At 37.5% G+C, this 23,471-nt stretch overlaps 2 protein-coding genes across 2 annotated transcripts; both read right to left on the bottom strand.

The window, feature by feature from the left end:
* Positions 1-7,221: 7,221 nt before the first annotated feature.
* LOC147566888 (uncharacterized) lies at positions 7,222-8,471 on the bottom strand. Its single transcript, XM_086655997.1, has 3 exons — positions 8,195-8,471; positions 7,854-8,032; positions 7,222-7,767 (listed from the first exon to the last, which is right to left on the bottom strand). Exons 1-3 carry the CDS (start codon positions 8,469-8,471, stop codon positions 7,222-7,224), a joined length of 1,002 nt encoding a protein of 333 aa, XP_086512123.1.
* Positions 8,472-9,810: 1,339 nt separating this feature from the next.
* LOC147566887 (uncharacterized) lies at positions 9,811-10,425 on the bottom strand. The gene has a single exon (XM_086655986.1). The coding sequence runs from the start codon at positions 10,423-10,425 to the stop codon at positions 9,811-9,813; it is 615 nt and encodes a 204-aa protein (XP_086512112.1).
* Positions 10,426-23,471: the final 13,046 nt, after the last annotated feature.

The raw sequence follows: 23,471 nt of genomic DNA, 5'->3' as shown, positions 1-23,471 counted from the left end.
AATAACAAAAATAAAGAAATACAAAAAAAAAGATTATAACTCTCTCTCTCACCAAAATAAAAATAAAGTAAATATAACTAAAAAGGGTCTTCTTGATGTCCTCTTCCTTGATGCTTCTTCCTCCTTTATGAATCTACAAAAAGAAAGGAAAAACAAGTGAAAGTAATCAAAATAGACAAAAATAAAAGTAAAAACCAATTCAAGATTGAAAATAAAATTAAACTTATCCCCGTCAGCGGCGCCAAAAACTTGATAGGCCCAAAAAGGGTCTATTCCCGCAAGTATACGAGGTCAAGTTATAGTATTTCTAATAAGTCAAGTTTCGTTCCAAGGGACAAGCTATTTTACCTAAATCTCAAATTAAACCCCCTTTCAAACTTTTGATTTGATTTGGAAACTACTATGAAAAAAAGAAAGCAATACTAATAGACTAATAAGAACGAAATCAAGATGAGAAGAAGAATCTAGGGTTTTCGATTTCACCACATAAATGGACTACTTAAAACATGCATTAATTAACAAATCCCTTTTCTCATGTATAACTCAAAATCTAACATAATAAACTATTTAGATTTCGGAATATATTCTTTAATAACACAATTCAAAATCAAGAATGTATGATTGACTACCATATAAAACTAATTTCCTACACTATCATTCAAGATCTAAAAGGCATATCTCATCTAATAAATCAATAAAAGCATGAAATATTTAATTATAATACATGAATGATAATAAGGTTATAGAATCAACATGAAATGACAATCAATAGGCATTGAAGCTCAAAATAAGGATTCATTGATTTATAACATATCTCAAAATAAGCCCAAATATGGGTTTCCTCTACACCCTAGATATAAAATTTAGCTACTCATGGAATCTAAAATAATATTCATTGAATTCATAAAATAAATAGAATTACAAAAGATTAATGGAAAGAAATCACCAAGAAAGTTCACAATCCATATTCCCATGTATCTCCATTTTGATGTCCCATTTAAGCTCCAAGTATCTCAAGAATATTGCTCAAAACTCCAAATAATAGCTTATTAGAAGAGAAATTTAGAAGAGAGATAGAAGAAGAAATTAGAAGGAGAAAGTAGATCTAGAGAAAAGATGAAGGTGGTAGAGAAAAGAATGGTGGCTAGGGTTTTTAGTTGAAAAGAGGTAGAGAGAAAATGAGGCTAAGAGAGGCTAAGAGGGGAAAAGAAAGTTAGGGTTTTACAACTACAAGAAGGAGGAAAGAGGGGCTAAGAAAAGAGAGGTTGGTTAGTCTTCTAAAAGTGTTTATATAGGATTAGGGTTGAGTTGGGGTTAAAATTGGTAAAAAATGGAAAGCTGAGGGTCAAAATTGGAATTCTAGGGGTTAAAAGAACAATCTGGTCGGCGGCTAGGGTTTATAATGGGTTTCGGATGCTTTGGTACTCCCGGGTGTATGATTTTAAGCTGCGGCGCGCACAGGAGCCGTCGGATTAGAAGACGCGCGGATCTGGAGTGACGGAAAGCTGCCACGCGTCCAGGTGCACTATCCTTATGGTACTTCGGTTCACACAGAATAAGCAATAAAGGGTTAAATCATCCGAAACCGTCGGATCTTGAAAACGCGGAAGCGAGAGGCTGAGATTAAAACGTGGAGACGGGCGCTACTAAGTTAAGTTGCTACGGGTGCACGGAATAAGTATAAAACACGGGATGCACAGGAACCGTCCGATCTAGGACACGCGGAAGGCTACGGTCCAGATTAAGACGTGAACAAGGGACTACCGAAGCTCGCTGAGACGCGCTACACTGGATGATTCACGATGGTCCCACTTCGCTGCTTAGCGCGAACACGCGATTTAGATGCTCCGACCTCCGAACTACGACACGTGTCCCTAAGCATACCGCGGGCCAGAAACTTGCCCGAACTTGTACTGAATGCTGACCAAATGTTGACCTGACTTTGACCTTGGTTTATTCCTTCGTCCGGACTCCGATTTGACTTCCGTTTTCTCCTACGGACTCGTCTCGACCTCTACTTTTCAACCACGCACTGACCTTGGCCAAATTTCCAGAATGCCCTTGACTCCAAATGACCAAAATACCCTTTATGCATCTTTTTCTCATTTTTAACCGTTTTTCACACCTAACTCTGCAAAAGACACCTAATCAAGAAAACCAACCATTTTATTACAATAAAGACTCGAAACAGACTAACTCGGCTAATTTAAACGACTCTGATGGGACATTTTCATGACCCATCAGTGGGGGATCTCTCGGATCGAGAGATAAATAAAGCTTGTCTGGAGTATGAAAAGCATGTCATCTATAGAAGACGATGGGGGCACTTTTATCGGCTGAGGTAGACCGACTGTGTTTGGACGATCTAGATTTGGCGGTTGTGATCCACCGTTAAGAGAAGTTTCCCACTGTCCGTGGTTAGGGTTTCCCATATAGTTATCTCGGATTCAGGATAAATAGAAGTTCTTAAGTTCAAGGATCCTTCGTAGATATCCTGCCGAGGTGATAGATCTTCTAGGAGATGTTTCCTCCTTACTCTTGAAGCCCAAACTTGCTTAAACACTTAAGATCTGTAGCCGACTGAGATCTGTAAGGAGATTCCAGGATTGAGTTGGTAAGCTGTTGGCACGCTTCTGCCTCCCCAGTTTTAGGGTGTGAGGCATCGATCTTACTCACGCGGACCCCCCTCATTCCTTTGGAGATCCCAAAACATATCTGTTTGTGCCGAGGGTGAAACGAGGCTGATATTCTTAGTTGACCTCCCAATTAGAGGTGTAGGTAGCAGAGAGTTGGGGATTTAGCCGTTCTGTTCACCTTAAGCCGGATTGACCCGCTCGACTTTAGGTCCGTCTTGACTCTTTGACGTTAGTAAACGTCTGGACAATTTATGCATCACCATGATATCTTCATTGCATCGATGTTCCCGTATTCCGTTAGAAATTTCTTCATTGCTTGATCCCGTACTCGGTTAGAAAACTCTTCATCGCATCGTTGTTGAATTGGAGTCCGTCGTCCATAACGAGGATTCTTGGGACCTCGAACCGTGTTATGACTTTGTTCCATAACATATTTATGATATCTTTCGTTCGAGTCCTCGACAGTGCTGCCGCTTCTACCCACTTAGTAAAGTAGTCTACGATGACTAGTAACATCTTCTTTTCTGTTGTTCCCACTACAAAAAAACAAAATTAATTTTTTCTCTCCTCTCTCTCTCTTTAAATGCTCCGGCGAAGGGGTTTCCCTTCGTTGGACCTAGATCTGTTCGCCGGTGAAAATAAAAAGAGAGGAGAGAGAAAATAAAAATTTAAATTTTTTTTTAATGTTTGAAGGTCGCCGATCGGAAATTAACCGACCGACGACCTTCGCCGGTGAAGACGATGAGGTGGCGAGAATATGAGGTGGCAGAGAAAGATGATGAGATGAAGGAGAGAGAATTGATGACTGGTTAACGGTATTATAACGGTAACGCAAAAAGGGGGTCATCTGGATTTTTTTGACAAAGTAGGGGGCTAGGCAGGAATTCGGTCACAAAGTTGGGGGCTATTTGGAAAATAACCCATAATATTTTGACCTAAACCCCCATTTTCTCAAGATAGATAATTTTGCAATTAATCTGAAATTAAACCAATTCTTTTGTTAATTTTCTATCTTTGCTATGATTTGACGATTAATAACAAGATTGATGATTTTAATACCGTATCAAAAATTGCCAAGAGTTGGTAATTTCAATCTTAAAACTCTTGAAGAATTATTCCCAATGAATGCCCCATTGTGAAGTCTCACTGTTGAATTAAAAGAGGATGACTTTGTAATTACACTCTTGACATTGAAGGTGGCTTTAGATTTGATTTTGGTTATTACCGCTCATTCAAAAATCTTATTGTATTGATCTCTCTCTCAATATATATATATATATATATATATATATATATATATATATACACGTATCCCAATAGATTCTGAAAAATTAATTTTGAACCAAAAATAATTTGAAAAAGATCTTGTATCACTTCAATATAAAACGTGTTATAACTAATGATTAGATCAATGTGTCTACATTGAGGTCTTATAAATATAGATGAACCACTACCTAAATTTTCAACATCCACACAAAGGTATTGTTTTGAAAAATTGATTCTCATCTCTTACTATTTCTTTTTTCTGAGTTTTGTTGTGTTACAAGGAGTTAGAGATGGCCAAGCTCTCCTATACCCATGCCTTTCTTTTGGTTCTTTGTCTTTTCTTTGGTAATTCATTTCTCAACCTTAAATTCAACTAGCAATGTTCTGTTTTAATTTCATCTTGATGTTCTATTATTTATTTATTATTTTCTTTTTTTTTTTTTTTGTTAAAGAATTATTATTTTCTTTTTTCCATGATGTAGTTTCGTCAACGATGACGCAACATGTACATGCCCAAAAAAGGTGCGAAGAGAACTTGGGTTCCGACTGCGATCTCTCTACCTGCAGACAACAATGTCTTGAACAAAAGAATGGGAATGGAGTATGTCAAGAGTCAGGATCAGGATACCAATGTATTTGCTTCTACAATTGTGATTAAGGAGACTACCAGAAACTCCGTTCTAAATTTAATAAAATACTAATTAATACACATATGATGAGTAAACGATAATTTAGTACATCAAGGATTTTTTTTCAATTAATTATCCTCCGTTTATGTTTTTACCGTCTATATAATAAATATATCTCATATGATTTATGAATCCATAATTGCTCTTGTTATGTTTGCCCATTACATTTATCTTACTCATACAATTTCGTTGGGTTTATGAATCTATAACTATTACCGCTTGAAAAATCCAAACACTCGGTGACGTGCTCCTATCATATGATTTATGAATCCATAATTGATCTTGTTCTGTTTGCCCATTACATTTATCTTACTCGTACAATTTCGCTGGGTTTATGAATCTATAACTATAACCGCTTGCAAAATCCAAACACTCGGGTGACGTGCTCCTATCATCAGTGTTGGGATTTTGGACTAGTTTACAAATTAATGTGCAAAGTTTATCATGTCCTTTGCTTGCCGTGGAGACATGAGTGCCACTGGTTTTTTTTTTTTTGTTGAACAAATGCCACTAGTTCTTGGAGGAAAAAATGAGGTGGTTCCTCTAATACCCCTTTTATTGTTCATTTTTCCCGCTTTATATACGAATGGTGCCTCATAGATCTAGACTTCAAGGACCCGACCTTCACATGGACCAGCAATAAGCTCCGAGCCATCTTACTCGTGCACAGTTGGACAGGGCTTGGTAGATTCCGCTTGGATAGAGCACTATCATAATGTCGGGGTTTTCCATTTACCTCAGTATAATAGCAATCACTGTCTAATTTTACTCAAAACTAAAGTTCATAGAACTACTACCCCTCGGGTTCCACGTTTTAAATCCCACTGGTTTGATAGCCAATATGCAGAAAATTTAGATGCAGGATGGAATCGTAAAATTACTGATTTGTTTATTCAAATTACAACATGTAAAGAATGATCGACCTATGGGGCAAACATACTTTTGGAAAAATTGACAGGAAACTGAAGGGTCATTATTCTCATCTAAAAAGTATACAAGGCTTACCACCTAATGCAGAAAATCTAATCGAGAATCTCAACTTCAAGAGGAACTGCTATAAAATGAAGAAAACAGTTCGAACTAAATTAAAACAAAGAACAAGACAAAACTGGGCACTAAATGCGGATCGAAATACAAAGACATTCTACATGGCAGTATAAGAAGGAAAAACCATATACAGTCATTAGCAACACATGAGGGGATTGTTTTGAAATCAGAACATTAGATAGCATCGTATTTGGTAGACCACTTTCAAACTTTTATCCAGGAGAACCGATATCCCCTACTGCCACTGAGATATTACAACATTATGAGCCACTCATGGAGGATGATCTGCACTTCATATCCAGGTTACCAATAGAGGAGGAAATTAAAACTTTTGTGTTTGGAATGGGTCCGATTGAAAGTCGGGGTCCAAACGGAATCCCTTGTATCTTTTTCCAAAACGGGTGGGACATAGTCAAATCTGATCTTATGAGGTTTATTCTGGACTTGTTGGGGCTTATTTGAACCATCTCTGAACCAAACAAACTTAGTCCTAATTCGCAAATCTGAACACCCAAGATGGCTACTGATTATCGGCCAATAAATTTATGTAATATCACTTAAAACTTTATGATAACTTTCAATCTTAAATCTCAATAAAAATCTTGAAGAATTATTCCCAATAAATGTCGGATTGTGAAGTCTCACCGGAGAATCAAAAGAGGATGAATTTGTAATTACACTCTTGACATCGAAGGCGGATTAAGAATTTATTTTTGGTGATTACCACTAATTCAAAAATCTTAATGTATTAATTTCTCTCTATAAAATAAATATATACATCCCAATAGATTCTGAGAAATTAATTTTGAACCAAAAAAAATTTGAAGAAGATTTTGTATCATTTAAACATAAAACGTGTTCTAACTGATGATTAGATCAATGCCCCTATATTCAGACCCTATAAATATATATGAGCCACTACCTAAATTTTCAACATTCACACAAAGGTTTTGTTTTGAAAAATTGATTTTCTTCTCTTAATATTTTTTTTCTTGAGGCTTGTTCGGTTCCAAGGAGTTAGAGATGGCTAAGTTCTCCTGCACCCATGCCTTTCTTTTGGTTCTCTTTCTTTTCTTTGGTAATTCATTGCTCAACCTTAACTTCATTGGCAATATTTTTTTTATTTTCATCTTGATGTTCAATTATTTATTTATTATTTCTTTTGACACCGTGTAGTTTCTTCAATGGTGACACAACATGCACATGCCCAAAAAAGATGCGAAGAGAACTTGGGTCCCGACTGCGATCTCCCTACCTGTAGACAACAATGTCTTGAACAAAAGAATGGGAACGGAGTGTGTCAAGAGTCAGGGTCAGGATACCAATGTATTTGCTTCTACAATTGTGATTAAGGAGACTACCAGAAACTCCGTTCTAAATTTAATAAAATACTAATTAATACACATATGATGAGTAGACGATAATTTAGTACATCAAGGATTTTTTTCAATTAATTATCCTTCGTTTATGTTTTTACCGTCTATATAATAAATATATCTCATATGATTTATGAATCCATAATTGCTCTTGTTTTGTTTGCCCATTACATTTATCTTTTTTTTTGTTAAAGTAACAAAACAACACTATAGAAAGGTAGTAGAACGAAGATCTTGCATCAAGTGCCACGTTCGTCGACGACGGTTTTCCCTTCCCCATTTTGCCAATTCGTCTGCCTCCTTGTTGACTAGTCTTGGAGCATAGGAGAAGATGAGGCCCTCGAACTCGTTTCTGAGCCTAGAGATGTTGATTACGTGTTTTCCTAATTGCCATTGAATCGCCGAGGAGTTCTTGTTAAGGTGCATGATTAGGTTCCGATTGTCACTTTCTATTTGAATATACCGCAACTTGAGATCTGCAGTCCATTGGAGAGTATGGGGAATCACCTGGCATTCACATTTTTCTGCGTTCTGGCCTCGAATATTGTCTGCTAGAGCTGCTATGAAGATTGTCTGATCATCGTACATAATACAACCAATACCTGCGGGTTCGTTCAAAGCTATGAAAGAGGCATCCACATTGATTTTGATGTAAGGGCTGGTTGGAGGTGTCCATTTACATGTTCTATTGCTCTCTTTGTCGTTGTTATGGTCAGTGATGCTTGTCATAATATTGTTGATACTGTTAAGCACCTGCAAAGGAGATTGGACTCTCGAGATTTTTTTTTATCACATCTAGCTTTCCATATAGACCATAAAATTTTCGCAAACAGAGTTACCTTGTCCTCCTCCATGTCTTTCCATTGAATAATCCATTCACTGAGGTTGTTGATATTATCAGTCATCACATTAAAATGAAACCAAATAGGTCGGGCATAGTCGCAGTGCATAAGAACATGTACAATCGTTTCAACATTATCGCAGTAGGTACAGTTGAAGTTATTCCCAATATATTTGCCTATTTTGTTTCGCACCGGTAGACAATTCATACAACATTTCCATATAAATAATTTAATTCTAGGAGTGGTGTTAATATTCCAAATAAATTTCCATCCAATCGTTTCATAATCGTAATTATTGGTTCGAAGATAATGGTACATTGATCGTATAGTAAAGTTACCTGACTTGGTTAGATCCCATTTCATCGAGTCCTCCTGAAGTGCCTGCAAATTGATATCGAGTATAGCATTACATATATCAGGGTTAAAAGTGTGAGATAACATAGTAATATTCCAGGTGTTATCTATGATAAGTTGAGATACCGTAGTAAGATTACTATTATTCTCGTTAATGATCGGCGGAGGATGATCTGGAGTCCAATAGTCATGCCAAATGTTGATGTTAGTACCTTTATTAACGTCCCAGGAGATGAGACTAGAGATCTGATCGAAATGCATAACAAGAGATTTCCACAACCAAGAATGATTAGATTTGGCCTTATTGGGTTTGGGATCCTTGGGATAATATTTGACTTTGAGAATTTGAGCCCAAGGAGTGTCAGGGTTCTTGAGAGATCTCCACACCAGTTTACTCAAAAGGCTTGATTATCAAGAGAGGGGAGTTTGAAGCCGAGACCTCCAAGATTACGAGGAAGGCAGATTTTGGACCAGTTGATAGTGTGAATGGATTTGGATTTTCCCCACCAAAAAGACCATTGCAGGGTCTCAATGCGATTGCTTATGCCTTTGGGGATGACAAAACATTGCATTTGGTATCGGGAAACGACCGATGTAATAGTTAAGATCACTACTGAGCGGTCTGCTTGGGAAAGAAGGTTGGTTTGCCACTTGGACAACTTGTTTTGAATTTGAGTAAGCAGTGAAGAGAAAGCCTGCTTTTTGTTAGCTCCAATGAACAATGAGTACCGAGGTATTTGTCAAGAGAGGAAGACTGGTGAGCTTTAATATTGCAAATGATCATTCTTTTGAACTTCGGGTGGGTATTCTTAGAGAAGAAAATAGTAGATTTGTTATAGTTAATCATCTGACCCGAGGCGTTGCTGAAGGTATTAAGAATGTTCTTCAAGTTAGAGATGTTTTCCAGAGAGTTCTGACAAAAAATAATACAATCATCTGGGAAGAGCAGATGCTTGATGGTAAGATTAGACTTGGGGATCGGAAAGCCAATGAAGTGATTGGGGTGGTCATTGTTTTCCAGGAGTCTGCTAAGGCCTTCCATGGCCAAGGTGAAAAGGTATGGAGAGAGCGGGTCACCTTGGCGGATGCCTCTAGTAACATTAAAAGTCGGGCCATGCCTGCCATTGATGAGGACCGCCATTGAAGACGTGACCAGACAAGAGTGGATAAGTCGGGTCCAGCTACTGTTGAATCCGAAATGGGTCATAATCGTCTCCAGGAAAGACCATTCGATGCGGTCGAAAGCATTGGACATGTCCAGTTTAAGGCCAAAATAACTTTTAGAACCTCGGATCGATTTGAAGTGGTGAGTGAGTTCCTGGCTTATAATGATATTATCCGTGATGTGTCTACCAGGAACATAAGCAGCTTGAAAAGGAGAGATGAGATCGGGGAGAATTTTTTTAAGCCTATTGGCCAGAATCTTAGTGATGATTTTATAAGTGGTATTGAGCAGACTGATGGGTCTGAAGTCTGAGGGGGATTTGGGGGTTTTGTTTTTGAGAATAAGGCAAATGTGGGTGTGGTTAGGCATAGGTGGGAGGTGAGAGGTATGGAAGAAGTCCAGGATTAAAGTCGTCACGTTAGGCTTCACAGTGGTCTAGTTGGATTGATAGAAGAAAGGAGGATAACCATCAAGACCAGGAGCAGCCTCAGCTTTGAGATAGAAAACCCCGTTCCTAATCTCATCAGCATCAGGAGCCATAGTCAGCCTGGTATTTTGAGAGTCGGTAATCTGGGGTGGGAAGAGGTTAAGAATCTCATCAGCAATCTGAGTTCCCTTGGAGGTGGAAATATCAAGAAGAGTGGTGGAGAATATGTTGGCAATCTCATTGTGATCATTGTTCCAAGTGTTGTCTTCTTTCTTAATAGACATGATCTGGTTCTTTCTGTTCCCGTGAATAGCTTTGGAGTGGAAGTATTTGGTATTACGATCGCCTAACTGAATGTTCGCAATCCGCGATCTTTCCCTCCATAAACTTTCCTGTTGGTTGTAAACTTCTTCCAGTTGCTTGGTTAAATTCTGAAAGGCCTCCTGGTTGTACACATTCTGAAGAGTGGCAGTAAGATTTTTTATTTTGGTTTCAAGATCACTGAAGAATGTCTTGTTCCATTTGGAGAGTTTCACGGCAAGGGAGTTAAGTTTGTGTTGTATGTGGGTGGTAGATGATATCCAGTTGGAGTTAATGAAATTGATGCACTCTGGATGTGACATCCACGTGCAAATGAATTTGAATGGTTTGGGTCCAAGATTCAGTCTAGTATAAGTGGTGAGAATGATCGGGTTATGGTAAGAGCCTATATCGGGCAGATGGTTGAGGGAGGAATTAGGGAAGTCCATGAGCCATTGATGATTAGTTAAGGCCCTATATATCTAATCTCTCTTGTATGAGTTTACCAGTAAATTGCCTATTCGACCAGGTAAAAGGGGGCTCACAGTACCTAATATCGTACAAGCCCAAATGGTTTATAAAGGTTTTGATTTGCTTAGCATGGCCGGGAGAGTTTCTTTTCCTCCTAATTTGTCATCAGGGTGGAGGATGGTGTTGAGATCACCAATCAACATCCAAGGTAAGTTGTCATTGGGGGCCAAATTCTGAATTTGGTTCCAGGGTCTCATGCGGTTGTGGTTATAGGGGCACCCGTAAAAGCAGGATATAATGAAGTTAATATTGTTGGTTAGGTTAGTGCCATCAACATGAATAACATTATTATCCGCACGAATAATGTCGACCGTCAAGGTCTGGGTCCAAAATATGGCAATCCCCCCAGCTTTATCAGTGGGCTCAACCATGAAATGATTATAGTCCGATTGTAGATTCAGTAGTTTACTAATATTAGTGTTCATGCATTTGATTTCAGAAAGGAAGATGATGTCAGGTTTGTGTTATCTAATGAGGGTCCAAAGGTGTTTTCTATTAAGAAAATTACCGCACCCTCTAACGTTCCAAGCTAGGACAGAAAGGTCGGTGGTAGTAGTGTCCATAGACAGAAGGGGGTGACAGACGCCCAACCAGATAGAGAAGCTCTTTATGGGCGCCCCCACTCCAGGAAGGAAAAAGAATGAAGGTGACTAGCTCCCACACCAGAACTCTAAAGGCTACCCTCATGGTCGAACATTCTAAGAACACCTGAAAGACAATGAAGGGTGAAAGAGAACCCCCCCCCCCCCCAAAACACCCAATGGCCAGACTAGGGTCACAAGGTCAAAAGCAAAAACCACACTAAACAGAATAATCATAACACAGTAATAAGAAAGCTGAAAACAAACTAAGTCGAATAACCCAAAAGAAGCTCCGTAAAACAGTATGAAATAACGTCCAACCAACAAAACGAGCTCCAAATTGGTACATCTTGCAAAAAGAAACAAAACGACGTTCCTGTCTCAATGTCTTATACCATTGAGCAAGGCAGGAACACCTATCAACCCCTAATCTCAAATGTACCAGGAGGAAAGATCCTCTTGCACTTCTACCAATTCACAGACAAACACAGAAAACAACTAACAACATTAAAGACTAAATCCTTCAACAAAAGATAAAAGACAAAATACTAACACACTAAAGCACAAAAACCAGAAGAGAAACTACAAGCAGACTACTGCGGTGGTGTTGTGCCCCCTTTCTTCTCCCTATTGGACAAGATGGCAAGACTCTTAGGTAGTAGTAAGGACTCGTCTAGAAGTCTGCGAGCTTCCTGGTTGTCAAGCAACATAGAATGAGATTGCACAGAGTCTTCTGATGGTTATGAAGAACTTACGGAATGATGGCTAGGACTGGTTCTAGTTCTCTTACCCATAGCAGTAAATTGGAAGTGAGGAGGAGTAGGTTGATGAACAGGAGATGGTGGGGGTGCCACAAGGACAGGTGCATCTGGTTCACGATCAGGAGAGATGATGATGGTGGTGTCCATAGAATCCTGGTTTGAATCTACCTCATCACTAGAGGAGGTGTTGGGGTTTCCCGAGGGGCATCTAGTGAGAGGATGCTCGACAATACGACATTGTTGACAAATTGCACCAGGAAAGTTCTGGTGGCTCAGCTTAATTTCCATCGCTTTATCAAAAAAGATAGGATTGATAACAACAAGTAAAGGGGATCTAACGTCGTAGAGAAAATGGACTCGAATGATCTGGTTATTAACAAAACCGAGATTCCTGGGCCTGATTTGAATAATCTAACCCATTCTCTCAAAGATGATGTCCAAGTCTTCTTTATTTTGAATAACAAGTGGAAGTTTGTACATGGTACACCACATAGGTTCAAAAAATAGATCATCCACCGCTTCTGATAACGGGAAATCAACCGGTTTCAGAACAAGCATCATGCCCCTCATGATACATGGCCGACCAAAGTTAAGGACATTAAGTATGAAAAGGCTTTTTAGTTTGATCAGAAACGTGTTGATCGACCCTTCCATCGAAAAGTAGTCACAATCTCTGAAGAAACGAGACTGTGGGAATAAGAGACGCTTAAGTTGAGCCAGAGAAGCCTCATAGGGACAACACCAACGTGCCACGAATGCCTGGTTAATAGTCTGAAGATCTTGGTTGATCGAAAGTTTAGAGTATTTAAGAGATAACCTACCACGCGGAGAGAGAGCAAAATGGGTGGCCATGGAGAGGATAGAAGTAGAAGAAAGTAGAGGAAGGATGAATGAGAAGCTTAGAAGAGAAGGGTATATATAGATCAGAAGGGGGAAGGGGATAAGCAGAGGGAAGAAGAAACGCCAAAAAGCCATGATGGCCTTGCATGTAAGGGTATTGGTCGGGGACTCCACTAGAGTTGTCTACTCGCTCACGCCGGAGAAGACGATTGACATTCTAGAAAGGGAAAAACCAAAAAAACCACAAACGACTACTAAAGAATGACAATTGATTAACAGAGAGAAAAGAAGAGGGAAGGGAGAGTGAGAGAGTGAAACCTAGAGAAACAAACCAACAACACACAAAAAACAAAGTACTACTTATCTGAGAGGAGTGAATGAGGGTCGGATGGTGGCGTGTGCGCAGGCTTTGACGTCGGTAGCTGTGCGGGTTCAGTTGGACTGGTAGTCAGCTGATTTCTACCAAATCCTTGTTGTTCTTCTTCTCGGGAAGACGCACCATGCATGCATGAGGAGTAGCGCGGTTGATGTTGATCTTTAATTACCTAAAAGACCAGATTACAAGGTGACTCAATGAATGACTTAATATGTTGTCTGGGATAAAAACTAAGAGTTTGAATAGGGACGACGACTGATTCTTGGATGGGTTTGTGTTGGATTCGAGGTTATTGAATGTCGGTTAGGGTTTCCTTGTTGAGTTTAGGGAAAAAGGAGAAGGAAGAGGAAAAACGTCAGTGACGTCACGCGGACTCTCTCTCTCTCTCTCTCCTCAAAAACCTGTTGAGCCCTATCCCGTTACATTTATCTTACTCATAGAATCTCGTTGGGTTTATGAATTTATAATTATTACCGCTTGCAAAATTCATACACTCGATTGACGTGCTCCTATCGTCAGTGTTGGGATTTTGGACTAGTTTGCAAATTAATGTGCAATCATGTCCCTTACTTGCCTTAGAGATATGACATGAATGCCACTAGTTCTCAATGGGAAAAATGAGGTCGTCTTTTTATAACCCTTTTACTGCTCCATTTTCCTCCTTTACGGACGAATCATGCCTCGTAGATCTAGGCTTTAACGACCCGACCTTTACATGGACCAACAATAGGGCTCTGAGCCATCTTACTCGTGAACTGTTGGACAAGGCCTTGGCGGATTCCTCTTAGCTAAAGAACTATCATAATGTCGGAATTTTCCATTTACTCTGGTATAATAGTGATCACTGTCTAATTCTACTCAAAACTAAAGTTCAAAGGACTACTACCCCTTGAGTTCCACGTTTTGAATCCTACTGGCTTAAACATAGCCAATGTGGAGAAAATTTAGATGCAGGATATAAACACATAATTACTCATTATTTTTATTCAGATTATAACATGTAAAGAATGATCTCAACCTATGGGGCAAACAAACTTTTGGAAAAATTGACAGGAGACTGATGGGCCTTCTTTCTCATCTAAAAAGTATACAAGGCTTATCACCTAATGTAGAATGTCTAAGTCGAGAATCTCAACTTCAAGAGGAATTACTATATAATGAAGAAAGTAATTGAACTAAATAGGATAAAGAACAAGACAAAACTGGGCACTATATGGGGATCCAAATACAAAGGCATTCCACATTGCAGTATCAATGCGAAGAAAGAAAAACCATATACCGTCATTAGGAACACATGAGGGGATTGTTTTGAAATCAGAACAACAAATAGCATTGCATTTGGTAGACCACTTTCAATTTTTTTCCAGGAGAACCAGTTTCCTCTACTGTCCGCCGAGGTATTACAACATTATGAGCCACTGATGGGGGATGATCTGCACTCCATATCCAAGATACTATTAAAGGAGGAAATTAAAATTGTTGTGTTTGGGATGGATCCAATTAAAAGCACAGGTCCAGACAAATTCCCGTGTCTTTTTTTTTTAAAACAGGTGGGACATAGTCAAATCTGATCTTATCAGGTTTATTCTGGACTCATTCTCTCCGGGCTTATTTGAACTATCTCTCGACCAAACAAACTTAGTCCTAATCCCCAAATCTGAGCACCCTAAGTTGGCTGCAGATTATCGACCAACAACTCTATGTTATACCACTTATAAATTTATGGATTTTTGAGCCAACAGTCCAAATAATAGGGGGAAAATGAGAACTTGGACCATTTTTGCCAAAAAATGAGTTTCCAGTCCAAATGTCAAGACAACTCATTGTTTCATGGTTTTTATTTTTTTATTCCTTTTTTGCCCCTGCACGGTAATGTCCTTTAATTCCCAGCCACATTTTGAATTTTCCCGAGAAACTTTCTCTTCTCCATCTCTTTTGCTCTCTAAAACCTTCACAAAACAACTTCTTTCTCTCTATATCTTTTAAAGTTTGAAAATTTGTTGAAATTTTGGCCAAAAATTCTTGCATCCCGCCCAGTTTTTTGAATTTTTGGCCGAAATTTTTGCATCCCGCCCAGATTATTAAAATATTGGCTGAAATTCTTGCATCCTTCTTTCTTCTTTCTCTCTAAAACATCAAAGTTTTATGTTCTTTCTCTCTCTAAAAGTTTTTTGTTCTTATTTATTCTTCCTCTCTTTTTACAAATCTTCTAAATTTGATTATATTATTGTCCTATCTATACAAATATTCTGGAGGGAAAATATGGAAAGAGAATAAAACAGGAAATATAGAGAGAGAGAGGGAAAATATGAAAAAGAAATAAAATTTAGAGAGAGCGAAAATAGGAAAAATCTAGAGATAAATTCGTAAAGTGTCTATTACATAACGAAATGTCTAGTACATAACCCAGTTGGTAGTACACAAAACAATTCCCGGTACATAATTTAATTCCTAGTTCAAAAAGTGTCTAGTACACTATACAATTCCCAGTAAATAAAAAAATTCTCGGTAAACAAGAACATTTCCAGTACAAAAGTGTCTAGTACACAAGAAAATTCCTAGTAAATAAAAAAAAGTCGGTAAACAAGAACATTTCCAGTACAAAAGTGTCTAGTACAAGAAAATTCGAAATTTGAACCAATCTGAAAAAATTCAAAATTTAAGATAAGAAACAAATCTGAAAAAGAAAGAATTTTGAACAAATCTGGAAATATTTGTTGAGATTGAAGAGAAAATTTTAAAAAAAGAGGAATTTGTTGAGATTGGAGAGAGAAAAACTCTAAATTAGTTAGAAATTGGTTAAATTAGGAGAGAAATTAGGAATTGATTGGTTAAATCTCTAAATAAATCTAGAAAGAGAATTAGATAGAGAAAGTAAAAGAGTAGAGAGAAAAAGCAAAATACGACTGGTAATTCCCATGATTTTCAAAGTGGCAATTCCGTAATTTTTCTAATGGCAACTTCCGTAAATTTGATAAAAAGTGAAGGACGTTTCGGTAATTTCAAATGGAGGCCTGACATTTTGGACCTGGTTTACATTTTTGGGTGAGTTTGGACTGGGCTCCTATTTTGGGCCCAGTTTTGGGTCTTTCGTCCAATCCCCCTAAATTTATCACCAAGCTGGTCGCGAATAGGTAATGACCTTTCTTAAATGATCGGATCGATTGGAATCAGAGTACCTTAGTTTCTGAATAACATATCCTGAATAATATGACCATAGTCCAAGAATGCTTACAATCTATGCATGTATATAAATCTTAGCAGGGGGTCTTTGGGTAAAAAATGAACATGACAAAGGCTTACGACAGGGTCAGATGGTCTTTCTTTCCGCAAGCAAATGCTACATGCATTTGGAATTACATGAACAATTCAATCTTTAATTATGTGTTGTGTATCGACTTCAACATTCAGTATCATCATACTTGACAAACAATATGGTAATTTTTATGTTTTTCGTAGTCTACCACTAGGGTGCCTCTTATCCCCTTACTTATTTATCTTGGTATCACAATCTCTTTCTATACTTATTGACAAAGATGTTAGGGAATTCCTATTCTTCGCATGTTCTAGGACAAGGGTGTCCCTTATCCCCTTACTTATTTATCTTGGTATCACAATCTCTTTCTATACTTATTAATGAATACATGGTGAACAAATATGCACCCCAAATTTCGCATGTTCTATTTGTGGATGACCTACAAATTATAGGGAAGCCACAGAGGAAAATTTACTTGCGGGGAAGGATATTTTGCATATTTATACCTATTTTTCAGGCCCCACAGTGAGTTTCCATAAGCCATCGATTTACTTTAGTGTTAGGGTCAATACTTTTCAGATGAACTTATTTCTAATGCAGTTGCAAACACCTCTAGTGACAGATGCCGAGAAATATTTGGGGATTCTCATACTTAACCCGAGCATCAAAATGCAAACCCATGAGTTTCCCATCAAAAAATTGAAAGCCAAGTTATCAGTGTGGAAGAAGAAATTAACATCACAAGTACGAAAAACAACTCAAATAAAATCAACACTAAGTCCCACTGGGACGTCCTAAGTCTCTTCTTGTTCCCATAGGGCTATCAATCAATTGAAAAGACTTGAGCGAAGCTTTTGGTCGAATCATGAGGAAGACAAATGCACTTATTGTATTGGGAGCTTATTAAAAAATCTAAGGAACTAGTAGGTATGGGTGTTAGAGATGTGGCCATCATTAATGGCTAAACTAGTCTAGAGATTCCTCAACAATCCTCAATCAGATCGGGTGTAGATAATAAAAGAAAAATATTACATCATTGGGGATTTCTAGACTGAAACTAAAAAACAAAATGTTTCACCAATCTGAGCTTCAATTCTTCGAGTTTGAGAGGTTTTAATGCGACAGTTAGGTTTGACAAGTGGGTAATGGTGCATATATTCGCCTTATGACAGATCCTTCGGTACCTACATTACCCGACTTCAGGCCTCAAATTAATGTAGTAAGAAACCAACATCACTGGCATGTAAAAGATTTGACGAGAAATTATCAGTGGAATGAACCTCTAATTTGTGAGCTCTTAGAAGAAGATTCAACTAAAGAAAAATTAAAAATCCCCCTCTCCAGCTACCGAATGTACAAATCTTATACGAAAACTAATTAACACGGGTTTACCTGGGTTAGAGAGTATTCACAAAGGAAATATTTCTGTAGATTTGACATTTCGATTGCGCATTTAAGATCTAGAATCTTTTAGTCATTTGTTTGGGTCGTGGTGCAAGCTCCAGGATATTTGTGTCATTGCGTCTCAATTGGAGCCTGGAGGAGTTCACCATACATGTAGATCTGGTCAGAGATCTAATCAACAACAAGAAAGAGGAAAAAGTGTTGTTTTTTCGACTTACTGCTCTGTTGGTAGTGTAAAAGTAGGAAATTTTTCATTTTAGACAAGAACATGTCTGTTTTTCTTCCATAAATCATCAAGTCCAAGGCAAATCAAAGGGATTGGAGAACAGATCTATGTTATGCGAACTGCACCAGAATGTTCGGTGTTGGACTCCCCACCTGAAGGCATGTTAGATATCAATTTTGATGGGCTCTTACCCCAAGGGGTTTTACCATTATAATGGTGGTAAGAAGTTACTGAGAGGACGTGAACATGTGAGACAAATTGAAGCAATCTCGAGTATTGAGTGTGAAGCTAAAGTATGCCTCTTGGTGATAAAAATGACCTAGGATCTAGGGTATAGTTAACGCCTCTCATATATGAAGGAGGCTATCAGATGTTAATAAAGGTGATTGATTATCAACGGCCAATATAAAATGCCTTGGAGAATCCGGCCGTTTATCCTTTAAGCTAGGGTTAAATTATCTAATTCTCGTTGAAGGGCACTCTAGTATTGCCTGCGAGAGTCCAACACTGAAGCCCATTTGTTGGCTCATTCAGTATTGGGACCATTATGTTTCAATCTAGTCCTTGTAAAGGTCTTAGTTGTTTGATTAGTACACTTAATTTGTAAATTTGAGGTGTAGTCTGTTATGGCTTTGCCTATTAAATGAATTTACGACTTTCCAAAAAAAAAAAAATTAATATTGAGATTTAAAATAGGTGTTTATCATTATTGGTTTTTAAGTCGTATTACAATTGACAATTGGAAAGGGGATCACACAATCTACATTAACTGTCTCCACTACCGGACATTAGTCTAAATTTTCATATACAATTGAAGTATGATAGAGTTAAAGGTGAGATGCTGGTGGTGGAGATATGACTGTGGCAGTAGTGGTGATTGTGGTGGTCAAAAGTGGAGTAACCGATTGACTAACCAATTGTGCAGCCTAAATCTTTTTACATATTTCTTTCAATTAAAATGATGTTTCTTGTCTTTGGTGAAGTTTGTGACTTGGTTTTACTGAATCAATTAGAGTCTTTAATTGTATTAGAAACATAATAGCCCTTCTCAGTCTTGTGAGAGAGATAGACGGAAAATGTTCCTTCAGATATAACTAAGTTGGACAAATAAGACACTCCAACGTTCAAGTCCGACAAGAGTTGCAAGTTTTAATGAAGTAGTACAACGAGTGTGTGAGAGTACATTTAGGGCAAACCTGATATGCTCAAATGGGTTTGGCAAGTGCTAGCAAGACATGACTAAGATGATGCAGCGTGAGGGTACAAACTTGATATAAAAGCCATGTTACAAGATAATATCTGATCGACTGTGTATCTTCTGACACTGACATATCCTCTAACTTAACGGTTCATGGATTAAAAACAGACCTTTGTCTGGCCTTCCACGCGTTTACCCTTCTCATCGAGCAATGGAGAGCTCGAGATGCCGAGTTGACTTCTGTAAACCCCCTACTTAGGCTCTCGAGTTAGCGCGAGGCTCAGGTGCATAGCTGACTCGGATCCACCCCTTCAGTCACCTCGAGGCAGAGCAGAGCTCAAGGTTCCAAGATGACTTCCTCAGACCTCCCGACACTGCTTCGAAACACAAGTAGTGCTCAAGGTGGCAAGATGACTTTGAGTTGTTATGATCAAGCTTCCTTATCTGCTCGTCATGGTTCTCGCCGACCATCTCATTCTTGAAGTCAACCCTAGTATCTTTGTCTGAGATCTGGGAGCTATCAATGGAGATATATACCACATCTCTGCAATCCCAACTGTGATGGTCCCAAACGCTCTCGCCTTAGTGTTCTCAAACTAACACCGTCGACCTAGCCACATTTTGCACCCTTCTTTCTTCATCATCTTCATCAAAGGAATTTCCTCCAACTGAATATTCATCTTGAAACGAATCTTTGTCAAAGCTTTTTCGTAGCCCTCCACGCCCCATCTTTGATTTCATGGATTCCATTGCTTTAGCTGAGTGTCACCTGGATCACCCTGGAACTTTTATCAATGAGGATATAACAACTCTCTCTGTCTCTCCTAAGTTTCAAAGAAGAAATATAGAGAGGCTTCTAAGATGATATAGTTTCAAAAGAATAAACACAGATAGGCTTCTGAGATGATAGAACATAGTAGTTCATGATTTTTGTAGTCGGCATGGCTGGAAGAATAATGAGAGACTCTGATTTGAAATCCTAGATGAGTTTTATTGTCGAAAAAGCTTGTGGTTAAGGATCATCTTCTCTTAATTGCCAAAGTAAGAACTTCACTAAAGATTTTTTGACAGGTGGAGAAACCCTAGATGAATTTAGAAGTGTAACCATTGTTTTCGATAAGCAAATTTTCTCTTAATAGCCAAAACCACAACTTCACTAATGATTTTTTCCAACATATGGAGAAAGGCTATAACTTCTACTGATTAAGGTGATCTTTTAGATTTGCAGAAATCCTAAAATCAAACATACAAATTTATTTTGGATCTGATCTTATGAAAAAAGAAGTTGGTATTTAGGTTCTATTAGGTTATGACCATGGTATTTTGGATATGGTCTCTCCTTATCTTTTTGGTGATTGAAATTTCTTGGGTTTCCGACTTTGATTCTTATTTGCAGCAAAAACTCTAATTCTTATCTTGAATCTTGTTTTACTTTAACCCAATGTCTTTCATCCAACTTAATAATGACCAATATAATTCTGAGTTAAAACTAAAACCTTAATAAAATCAGTGACTCCTCCCCTTAATCTAAATTCTTCATCTCTTTCCTCCTTCACTAATCATAAATCTCTCAAACTCTATGGTGCAACTTGGTCTCTTTCTCCTTCATAAATCTTACATTTTTTCACAATGTATATTTGGAGATAAAATATTCATAAATTCTAATTCCTCTTGACAGTGATAATAATCCTAAGGGCTAAGAAATTAGTACGAAATGTTATGTAAAGGAAACATCATACACTTAAAGTGATGAAACACAAACATCACCGCATTTGCAAGTGATAATCGCTGACTAAATCGTAGCACTTACAAACATCAGCGCATCTTTTGCACAAACTAAACCTTTCAATGTTTATATTAAAAAAAATATAATTTCTGTTGTTTAAATTTTTTATTAACATCTAGTAAAATGTATTGGTATCCGGCGGAGATAAAGAAACAAGAAGGTTGACATCATATGGACAAACAACAACCTTATATGGACAAAAAATTATAAGGGGCATAAATATACTACATTTCGACTGATATCCTTAAACGATATAATTTTGAACACAGGTCCATCTCCGTGCCATAAATCCTATAATCGTTCTTCTTCTTTTTAAGGGACTAAATTTCTAGAGAGATAAATTGAGAGAAGAGCATCCTTTAAGATGACAAGATCAAACAAATCAATAGCACCCATGATGAAGAACATTCAAAAAAAGAAATAAAAATAATTTTTTATTTAAACTCAAAACTTTAATATGATATGTTTTTTCTTCATTACAATACCTAAGTTATCTAAAAATCTTGGGTTTTGAGGAAATATTTGAGTTTAGTTTCTATAGTTTTGGAATTTTAGAAATCAAACAATTTGTTTCTCTCCTCGTGTTTCGTGGGGATTCCACGAAAATTTGGCCAATTACATTAGACTTTTCCACGAAATCAAAGATTAGAAAGCAAAGTTTCCAAGAAATTGGGGGTTGATCTCCATCCACAAAGATTTTTTGCACCATCAAGGGCTTCCAAAATAAAATTGTGGGTCAATTGAAGAGATCATATTTTAGATCATCATCGCTTATATTTTCGAGAATATTGCGGCTTTTAGTTAAGTTGTAGTAATAATGAAAGAAGAAGAAGATCAACTTTTTTATGTTTAAGGGTGATAGAGGAAGATGAAGAAGAAGAAGATCTTCTTCTATTTTATGTTTGAGGATGATTGAGATTGTAGTTTAGTTGTAGTTATGGCAAAGGAGGAGGAGGAAGAAGATGTCGAAGAAGAAGTGTTGGTGTTCGGGCTTATCATATATATAGTGGTGCTTCCACCTTAGCCCAGGATCTAATGCAAAAGTGGGTTTGCCCTTTATCAACGCATTTCTTTAGACAAAGACTCTGTCTTTTCCTCTTTTCGGATGGTAAGTATTTCTTAGAACATGGAATGTTCTTCCTTCATAAATAATTCTTCCAACAATTCCTAACCTAATCTTTTCACAAAAATGCGTATTTTACTTTTGTGTTTACGAGCCAAAATACTAGCACACGAAAGTTAGTGCTATTCATGTTTCTTTCGTAACCTCTAGTTTGATAAGGGAAACCTCAAAAAATTAATCTGCTAATAAAGGTTATAGATTCGGCTAAGAGGAAGAAACTTATAATATCGTAGTCGCTCATGGTAATTTTGGTCAATTGATCTTCCAATGCTAGTTTCTGCAATTCTCGTATACATTTCTTCCTAGTCACTTGGCCTGTAGTAGGTATCCGGTTTACTTCTTCAGCCAACTTCATTATTTTAACTAGCTGAGAAAGAATTTGCAGATTAATAAAATCCGACTGACGATTTTTCCATCTCCAGGGAAAAACACTTATGCAATGGATTTATTGTAAAAAGATGGTATTTCTACATGCAAACCGGAACAAGATCTCAAATTAGCCTCAAATGCAAGAGAGCAATGAATCGTTTTCAGCAATTCATGGAATATTAGAATCGAAAAAAACATATGACTGTACCAGCTACAAGAAAAGTAAAAAAGTGAAGTTTGACTGTGTCATGAAAATGCTCTTAAAAACGTAACTTGAATAAAAGCACTAAGGTGGGGGGCATGAAAAAAGGCTTCAATGGTACGATCCCTCCGTCACCCCTTCCATTATGGGTGATATCGAAGTTTTTTGTCTAAGAAGATGCGTTGTGAGGTGCTCTATTTTCCCATTTACGCCGAACCTAAACTTTTTCTCGTTTTCGATTTGTCTTACGAAAAATGAAATTGTTTCTGCATTTTTTGTTTTGCTTTTGACAAAAATATTTAGACTGATGCAGCTTTTTATTTGTCTTTTGCAAAAATTAAAATGTTATACATATTATCCTTTGTATTTGACAAACCCATTAACGAACAAATAATATTTTGACTGCATTGTATATGTTGTCAACAACATGATTATATATGTCGTCAAACAGTTTACAACAAGTTAAGGTATTATTGTATATGTTGTCAACAGTTTACAAGTCATACATTATAGAAGGAAGGAAACTGGATTACGAATAAATAGGATTGTCTCGAGATGGGAATAACAACACCGATATTCGTATTTGACATTGATCAGAGGTAATTTTAAAAAAGTGGGTTTTAAAATTGTTTTTATCTCAAGGTGGACTTAATTTTCTATTTGGGTCGGTTTTTTTTGGACTTCTCATTAAAGAAATCCTTTTATTTGGACTCTAT

The sequence above is a fragment of the Eschscholzia californica genome, unplaced genomic scaffold, assembly GCF_041429995.1.
Source record: "Eschscholzia californica isolate CP2 unplaced genomic scaffold, dmEscCali1.0.p SCAF_1, whole genome shotgun sequence".
NCBI classification, from domain to species: Eukaryota; Viridiplantae; Streptophyta; class Magnoliopsida; order Ranunculales; family Papaveraceae; genus Eschscholzia; species Eschscholzia californica.
The sequence above is the reverse complement of the archived record's forward strand: the minus strand, read 5'-3'. Positions and strand labels throughout refer to the sequence as shown.

Excerpts from the sequence above, each read along its gene's own strand:
- LOC147566888 (XM_086655997.1), bottom strand. The coding sequence starts at position 8,471 with ATGCATTTCGATCAGATCTCTAGTCTCATCTCCTGGGACGTTAATAAA. Across the intron at positions 8,033-8,194 it reads ATGGGATCTAACCAAGTCAG|GCAAATATATTGGGAATAAC; the intron begins GTAACTTTACTA and ends GAAACAAAATAG. Across the intron at positions 7,768-7,853 it reads AAGACATGGAGGAGGACAAG|GTGCTTAACAGTATCAACAA; the intron begins GTAACTCTGTTT and ends TCTCCTTTGCAG.
- LOC147566887 (XM_086655986.1), bottom strand. The coding sequence starts at position 10,425 with ATGTCACATCCAGAGTGCATCAATTTCATTAACTCCAACTGGATATCA.